The sequence below is a fragment of the Pundamilia nyererei genome, unplaced genomic scaffold (assembly GCF_000239375.1).
Source record: "Pundamilia nyererei isolate P.nyererei 1_Seehausen unplaced genomic scaffold, PunNye1.0 scaffold00126, whole genome shotgun sequence".
NCBI classification, from domain to species: domain Eukaryota; kingdom Metazoa; phylum Chordata; class Actinopteri; order Cichliformes; family Cichlidae; genus Pundamilia; species Pundamilia nyererei.
The window spans coordinates 1,787,694-1,796,791 of NW_005187527.1; the positions used below are offsets into that span (position 1 = coordinate 1,787,694).

The 9,098-nt window shown below is 41.8% G+C and overlaps 1 protein-coding gene across 15 annotated transcripts in view; it reads left to right on the forward strand.

Moving 5' to 3' along the window:
* Nucleotides 1-9,098, forward strand: part of LOC102199017 (latrophilin-3) — a 263,343-nt gene that overhangs the window by 188,355 nt on the left and 65,890 nt on the right. For all 15 annotated transcript variants that reach the window (XM_005743033.1, XM_005743035.1, XM_005743038.1 and 12 more), the window contains one exon: nucleotides 8,565-8,748. In XM_005743033.1, coding sequence (XP_005743090.1) covers nucleotides 8,565-8,748 — 184 coding nt within the window. The remainder of the gene's footprint in view (nucleotides 1-8,564; nucleotides 8,749-9,098) is intronic.

A 9,098-nucleotide genomic window follows, 5' to 3' on the forward strand; every position in this document is an offset into this window, starting at 1 on the left:
AGTTACCCAGAGGCTCTACAGTGTAGACACAGCCGTGCCTCAAGAATCTTTAAAACACGCACAGACATCATTATATACCGTCGAAGATTCTGCTTTCATGTTTTGGGCCATGTTTTCACCTTACAATGTAAATCTATACATGACTGTGCACACAGCCCAGCTGCGCACCTTCCTCCTCTGTTCCGTTCCTGTGCTACGTTGACAAATTCACACAACAGTGAGACGCTTTCACTTGACGAACTGGAATAATGGAGCAACATCTGTGGCCTTAAGTAAACACAGGCATTGACTGCACACGCTGGCAGCCTTTGAGAGACTTTCACTGATTAGGGAAATTGGGCAATGTTTTTTCTCCAACAGGACCCTGGTGGTTGACATAAGTGGGATTAGCAGAGGAATACAAAGCAAACGAGAGCTGCACCTGCCTCTGCTGTCCCTCTGCTCGGAGAACACGCGTGGCGCCGAAAACAGACTGTGACAGCGCCGTGGGAAAAGGCAGGCTGCGGGAGTGCAGGTGCGGCGGAGTCGAAGGAGGTGCAGAGTCCAAAATAAAGTGCAGGGCTTGTTGTTGATGTCTAAATTAGATAAGGAGTGATTATTTCCTTAATTGAGGGCTTCTGTCTTGTTTAAGTGGTAAACAAGTAAATGACATTTTAATTCATCTCATCGCGAGGTCTTTATCTTCTTCAGCTCGTCAGAGAATTTCAGCACGAAGCTACTGTATATTTGCCGTTTTAGTTGCATATTCATAACCAATTCAACCTGTGGCAATTTCCCTGCCTCAGCTGAGCTTGTGTAGATACAACAATGATTAATTATGAGTGCCTCTGTATCTTTCCCGCTTGTTTGTAAAGAGTCGTATCTGCTACATGTCATAGCCAATTTAATCCCACTAAACAGAATTTGGCCTTGATAGAGCTACAAAGCATAAAATGATCAACGCACGATGTTCTGCATTTCCCCTGCAGGGATGTTTCTCTGCTGTGCCCTTTGATTCTGCATAAACAGGATAAAAACGACGCCCTGCCTCCCTTGCCTTTTTGGTCATTACTAATGGCAGCGTGTCTATGGGCAGAGACGTTATGGTTGTCCAATTACTGTGATTATATCCGTCCATGTTGTTCTAATGTCAAACAAAGTTGCTTTGAAGGTTTTCTTCCTTTTTATTTATTTCGTTTTAAAGCGAGCGAGCGAACGAATGCGCGGGAGTTGAGGGATGTACAGCACGTGAAAATATCCCAAATAATGTCTCATACCTCAGTAGGAGCCAAGTGAGTGTGGATTTGCGCAATACAGGGAGGATCCTTGTTCGGAAATGTAACGAGATGACAAAATGTTGGAAGATGAAGATTGCTACTTCCTCGGAAACAGAGGCCTCCACATCTGGCCTGCAGTGCAGAGCTCTCTCTCTGAATAATGAGGGCTTTCTCCTCACAGAGAGGAAGGTTCTGCTGATCAGTGTTGTGTAATAATTGAGAAAGTCCCGTGGTTATTTTTTGTGTGCGTGTATGCGTGTGTGTTGAGAGGATATCTGGGTTATCCATACACGTGTGTGCATACACTGAAATTCTGGTGTTCTTTGGTAAAGTCGTTATAATTTTTAAGGCCTGAAAATGAAAATCTGAACACTTTGAACACTTTATGTTAATTCATGATCGTTTTAGAGTGTCTAGTCTTGAATAAAGTTTTCTGTGTCTTGCTTTAAATTAAAAGGCGAAGCAACTTGTGGACCAAAGTGCCGTCTACTGCAGGTTCATTCAAATTAAATACAAATGTTTCGCAGTATTGTTCAGTAGAAGGCTTTTTGGAGGAATCTGTGCAGCAATGAATTTTTTTTCTGTAATGAGAAAAAAGAAAATCAGAAAATCTCACATTAGATTTGCTATCTGAATTGTTTTAGCATGAATACAGCTGCTGTACAGTTGCCTGTGCAAGCCTCTTTGCAACCCACCTCCACCTAAGCTCCAATTTGCCATGTGATTTCGGATTTAGAGTCATGTCACTGAAGCCTGCTCGGGGTTTAGTGCTGCTGTTCTCCCTGTTTTAGGCTTTCCATTAGGCCATGCTCATAACAATCTTCTTTTAACTGAAATGCAACCAAATAAGAAAATAACAGCATCACTTGTTGTATCACTGATTAACATCTATCCATTTTGTATCTCTTAGAGTAAGTCTTAAGGAAAGGATTGTTTTCTTCAGCTGTTGAGGTTAATAGAGTGTTTCTATCAAGACAGTAGTGAGATGAAACCTGAGACAGAAGGCAGAAATACAAAGGTAACCCCTCAGACACTCACCTACACAGAACCAACCACCCACTTACTGAAGAAGGCTTGATAAAATATTAAAGCAGAAGGTTTCAGAGATTCTCAAAGAAGAGGGATGATATGGCTAGCAGCTAATATAGAACAGACAAGAAATGATGCTACAGCTTCATTTGAGCCCAGAGACAAGAAGTCAGATAGAAGATGACAGAGAGAACAAGGCATCCCACCTTGTTTATGTTCTTTCCCCCTACCATTTTGAGATCAGCCTTCAACGTCAGTGAGAGGAAACAAGCGAGAGGAACCAACTGGCAAACGGGAAGGGAGGAGTGTGGAGAAATGAAGGGATGAGAGCTAAGTGCACAGGGAGAGCCAACCAGGCTAGCCAGTCAGAGAGGAAAAAGAGGGGAGATCAGCCACAGCCAGAATCAATTTCCCAGACCCAGAGTTCATTTCATCAATCAGCGCACAGATAGAGGCACATACACTACGGGTTAGCTTGGGCTCTTGCCAAGCGCGCGCTAATGTCCACCTCTCCCTTTCTTCCTTCCTTCTGCATTGGTATAAATGGCCTCTGCACTGCAGCTTTTCATCATGCTTGTTCCAAGTGGAACATTCCAGCAGTGAGTCCAGCTAACGATTAGCATTTCCTCATGTACTGGGAACTGAAATATACTTTTTAACTACTGCCTCACATTTCACCGTAGAAAAAAATAAACTAGCCAAAAAAAGAAGGGAGGGGGGTCTTTGGGAGTTTGCAGCACCAGAGTGAGATGCTACATTTGACAGATGGAGTGGCAGTGTGCTAATAGCAGTAAAATAGCAGCAAACCACCACCACACATGCACAGTAGGACTTAACTGCACAGACTATGATGATAACAGTGGTGTTCCACCTCCCACCCTCACCCCTTCTGCATTTCTCTAACTGCAAATGTGCAGTGTTCTCAGCCCCAATCAAGAAATGATTAAAGTGTATAGGTTTCCAGCTTTAATTCAAAGGCTTTAAAAAAGTGTTGCATTAACTGTTTAGGAATTACAGCCATTTTTATAGATATTCTCCCAATTTCACTGCCTCAAGGGTAAAATGGGCAAACTGACATAACTTTAAATAAGAGGATTGTTTTTTATATTTCAATGAAAGCCCTTTGTAGCCTGCGAGTGCTGTATTTCCTCCACCAAGATGCTCTGCTTGGCCATTTCTGCAGATGCCTTAAATTGCTGCTTGTTTGAGAGTCTCTCTGCTTTCAGTTTTAGCTTCAGTGGCTGGAAAACATCTGTTGGGTTGGGATCAGGTGAACGACTTGTCTATTCAAGTCTATTCAAATATGCTATTTTATTACATTTAGAAACTCTTGGGTTGCTTTTGCAGTGTGCTTTTGGCCATTATCTAGTTGCCCTGTGAAGTGCTGCTTATAATTTTTGCAGCATTTGGGGGAATGTAAGCAGAGAGTATAGCTCTCAGAACTTCACAATTCATCCTGCTGCTTCTATCAGCAGTCACATGATCAATAACCACTAGAGGCCCACTTTCACTGGCAGCCATACTTGCCTGTTGTATGGCTGCATGGATGGATGGATACGGATATCACCAATTAATCTAACAAGCATGCCTTTGGACTTGTTAGCTCCTGGGAATTGTTGGGTATTTTAGCTGTCTAGTAGCCTGACGATGTAGGCAGGGCTAGCGTGTTCCTCAGGTCCATCAGTTTAATAAAAAGATTTTCTGGATGTGTTTATTTGTGCTAAACACAGCCATTAACCTTTTAGGTCCAGTGAAAGAGCTTTGATCATTTTTTCTTTGGTTTGTTGTCTTTTCCATTAATTCTGGGGTTCAACAATGGTTTAACATGTGGGTGGATTTAATTTAAGAGTTCAAACATAAGAGCTGTGGACTGCAAAATGACAACTTTCGACGTGAGCAAATGGCCAGGGTCTTCACTGGAAAAGGGAAAGTTGACTTAATGACTGTTAGTATTTCCCTTTAACTGCATTTTTTCACTTTAACTTTATTTAATTAATGTTATTATTTTTATTCATTCATGTTTCAAAGCAAACCTCTTTAACCTACTGCCTGTGCCAAGAAACTTTGCTTTTTGATAAATCCATGGCAACATATTGCAGACTAGAGATTTGCCTTTGGGTGAAAGATCTTGGAGAAAAAGTAAAATGTGACAGCCTGATCTAATGGGAAGACGGGTAAAGATGCCGCTAGCTTTCGTAAATAAAGAACACGGTGTCACCACTGAGTATTCACAATGGATTGCCTCACAAAATAGCGTCCATTGAAAAACAGTTGAACATTAGACATAAACAGTTTGGAATATTAGGTTAAGAGCTTGGTGTCCTTTTCCTGCCTATACTGGAAATTTGAAGCTAACCAAAGTAACCATTTACCCAAACTTCTCACAAATATGGAAACAGGAAATCATGACTACCCTGGATTTCTCCAAAGGGAAGCCAGATTTGCTGCCAGCATCTCTAAAGTCTATTATTTAAACATGTGCAATATTTCCTTAATGTACTCAGGTTGAAGGTTGGACTTTGGGCCATTGTGGCATCTTGATTCTCTTTGTTTTCAGTGGTTCTGTTGTAGATTTGTTGCTGTATTTGGGATCATTGTCCTTTTGTCCTTTTGTTTTAGCCTCATATGGTCTCATATTTGAATCTAGAATACTTTGATACACAGAGGAGGTCACCATCGCTCAAGGTGCCCAGACCCTGAGCCCATTGAACAAGCACAAGTCGTCATCCTTCCACCACCACTATGATTCAGGATGATTTAGGCGTTTGTGCTGATACGCCATGTTTAGTGTTCTCAAACGTGGTGCTCTACATCAGCAGTCCCCAACCCCCCCAGGCCGCGGACCGCTATCCTGAGTCGTTTGGTACCGGGCCGGAAGAATTGAGGCTCGGGTTTGAAATTCATGGTTTTCAGGGGTTTTATCGGTTTTTAGCGTTATTTTTTTAAAATCATTTTTATCGTTAACTCGGTTTCCCTGAGTCTTGTCCCGTGTGTTATGAATCAATCTTGTTTTTTTGTTACAGGTACTGGTTTAATTTTGTTGTATTTATCCGCAACACCTTAAAGGCCGGTCCGTGAAAATATTGTCGGACATAAACCGGTCCGTGGTGCAAAAAAGGTTGGGGACCACTGCTCTACATTATGGTCAAACACCTACAATAGGGTCTCATCTGCTCAAAGTTACAGAAGTCTTTTTGTTTGTTCAGACGCAGCTTTGCAAAGCTAAGCCATGCTGCCATGTTGTTTAAACCCTCCCAACCAAACTCGGCTGCCATGAACTTGAACTTTTAACATGCTAACTGAGCCCTGTAGAGTCTGACATGTTGCTCTTGGGGTTTTCTAGAGTTTCCCTTAGCCTTGCATTGCACCCTGGAGTGCATTTGCTGAGATGTCCACTCCTGGGAAGATTGTGGCATTGTGTTAATACACAGCTGAATGCTCCAAACCAGACGATCTGCTAATTAAGTACATTTGGTTAGCAGCACTTGGTTACAAGGATGTACTTATTTTTTCACAGGAGTGCATACAATCACATGACTTTACCTACAAGAAATCTAATAAAAGTATATCCATATACTGCTTGACTAAATATCTGACATTTCGGCAACACGTTCAGCCTTTAAATTGCAGATTGTTTACGGCCCTAAAAGTAAGGGCTCATTCATTGCTGCAGTGTACGAACAGATGAACACGGGGTGACACAGTGTATTGGCACGGAAGCTATTTTTCCTTCGCTGTGACCTTTATCTGAAATTATTTTAGCCGTCAAAATTGTTGCATATTATTTTACAAAACACAGGCCTGAAATGAGCACAAAAAGTATTATGATAATGGGAGTTTCGGTGCAGAAGGATAAAGTTTGCCTTGGATTTTCCTTCCAACACAATTTGTCTGTAGCTTCTTCATCATAAACCAGCCCGGCTGCCGGTTATTATAAACACTGAAGAATACATTTTTGCATTACAATGTAATGGCATATTGGAACCGCATGCTCAATTTCAGGTCTTATCAGGTCTAGCATATACTGTCAGTCCAACACAGTGACAATATCCTATAGTGTTTGTGTCATAATATCATTCTCTGGTTTAAATGAGGTAAAGATTTGCATGCTCTATACATATTAATAACAGTAATGAGTAATTTGTGTCACAGTGGTTTGGTTAATCTGTTGCATCCAAATGACGCGGCGTGCATCAATGTCAGCTTTATTGCTTTTCTTTTAGCTGATCTAATAAAAAAATAAAATGCCTGAAGGACCAGTGTGAGAGCTGATCCTTTATTCCAATATTAATTTCGGACGTCACGTTTTCTGACCCAGCCCTCCAGCCCCAGGATTGGACTGGTCTGCCACCTTGTTCTCCTTTTGCATCTATTGTGCATGTGGAAGAAAAAAAGCGAGACGACCTCGTCTGCGAGTCCATCAATCGTTCCCCCCCGAAGAACCATTATTTCAGTGTTTTAAGAAGTGCTGAAAGCAAATCTTGCAGGAGGGAACAAAGAAGGGGAAAAAAATGTCAGTGCCTGAAGAAAGAGAGCTCCTTAATTGAGAGTGAATCAACCTTTGCCTCTAGCTGAATGTCAGAAGGTGTGATTGGAGATTGGCTGCAGATAATGAATAATTACATCAAAGTTGGTGCACTGCTTGTGCGTGTGTGTGTGTGTGTGTGGCTGTATTACCCGGCACGGCTTGCAGTCGGCGTATGTGCCTGCCACTGACTTTGTGTATGTTCCTGTATACTAACAGGTGCAGAGGTGTGTGCTCTCTCTTGCGTCAGCCTCTGAGTGCTGTGTGTGTCTGTGACTGTGTGTGGGCGGATTAATGTGTACAGGGTATGTTTTGAATGGGGAACAGCCAGCTGGTGCTATTTGAAATTCCCAATCAGTGCTCTGACTCCTCTTGCTATCACGGTGGCTGGAGACAAACATAAAGTTAAAATTATAAAGTATCCGAGGCTGGGGGAGCTATTAGATTTATTCCACGTGACTGTAACCCCCACCCCCACCTTTTTTTTTATTTTTTATGAGGAATGCTTTTAATACACTCGAGCACATGGCTCCTCTTATCGCCTTTAGCTTTATCCACATGCTGTTGTGGAGTCGTACTAAAGCTCTTATTCCCCTTCATAAATCCATTGATCAAAAAAGAGAGGGCGTTCTGTGGTGTGGCATTACCAACGTTCACGTGCACCTTCACTTCCACTTTCGGGATGTCACAATTGCACAAACTGTCACAATTGCTTTTAAAGAAGCGTAAAGAGGGAATCCAAATTTGACCTTTTTAAAAAAAAAAAACTGAATTAAATCTGTGATTTTCATGATGAAGCCTGGAAAAGCGACTATTACTAGCATTATTAGCCACCTACTGCACTGTAATGGCTTAGAAACAGCTTCTTTTTTTTGTCCCAGCGGCGGTCAGGCTCTTTTAGCTCTTTCGGAGCACTGGTACCAGGAATGAATTGCCTTGCTTGACCAATTAGTATTCCATTCCTAAATCTCGCCATTGGCATTTTTAAATCTTTAATGGCTCTTAATTTTTCATCTTGTCTGGAGGATGTTCTTGTTTCCTCCTTGCTTACCCACTCCGGCATTGTTGCGGGGAGATTAAAGATGGCATATTAGTCCTTCGACGGCATTAATATGCAGAGAAGATCCGATTCGAATGGCTGCAGATAGCTGCTGCTGCTAGCAAAGATCTTTTACATCCCTTGAAAATTGTTGTGTTATAATTATTAATTTTTATAAAATTTATTTATCCATTTATTTTGTAGTGCGTTTGTGCATTGGGATTGTCTGCATGGAAGAACATTTATCACACCAATTAAAGACCGTTGCCTTAAGTCATGTAAGAATTGGTCTCTGGACTTGTGAGCACTGACTCTGATTCATTTACATGATTATTTTTTTTCTCCCTGTAGATAAAAGCAAACAGCAGCAAAAACACAAGAGAGCAACATCCATTGTCATTACAGATTCAGGTGTCGCTGCTGCAGGTCGATGAGCCATGTCTTTTAAGTGAATGGGAAATAGACTCGTGAAATTGCTCAATATAAAAATTATTATGAAATTTAAGCTAAAATGAAAAAGAGAAAGGGGTGAAAAAAGAAACTCTCCACGCTTCTTCCTCGCACAGTCCCACAGGATTGTGCGATTTGTTTCTCAGTGCTCAGCTCCCTTTGATCTTCCTTCACTCAAACCATTTACCACATCGCCACGTCAAGCTGCCGCAGTCCCAGGCCAGCTTAGCTTCCGCTCACTAAATCAATGATTTGAACTCCCTAGGCCATGGTGGAGACCGTCAACAATTTGCTACAGCCGCAGGCCCAGGCGGCTTGGAGGGAGCTGAGCACAGGCGAGCAGCTGAGGGCCGCCACCATGCTGCTGGACACGGTCGAGCAGGGGGCCTTCGTCCTGGCTGATAACCTGCTCAAGACGGACATCGTGCAAGAGAACACCGACAACATCCGTAAGTATGCACAGCCACGCTTGCAGTTTGCATGTTGTCATGTAAAAAAAAAAGCAAAATAAAACACGTACATGTATGCAAAATCAGATGATTTGTAAGAAAGAGAGTGCCAGTTTACAACACACTGACTAATGCATTCCTTTGAAAGTATACGGTATATGGTAAATGAAACATTTACTATTTTATTGCCTCCTTTTCTAATGATCATTAAGCAATATAGTATGTGTGGTAATGTGTTTAATGTAGTGACTGTAGTCATTAAACAAAAACGGTTGTTTACCAAGTTAAAAATACACATTAATTATTTGAAGTTATCTAAATGTTTGAATGAGGGGAAAACCTCATGGACG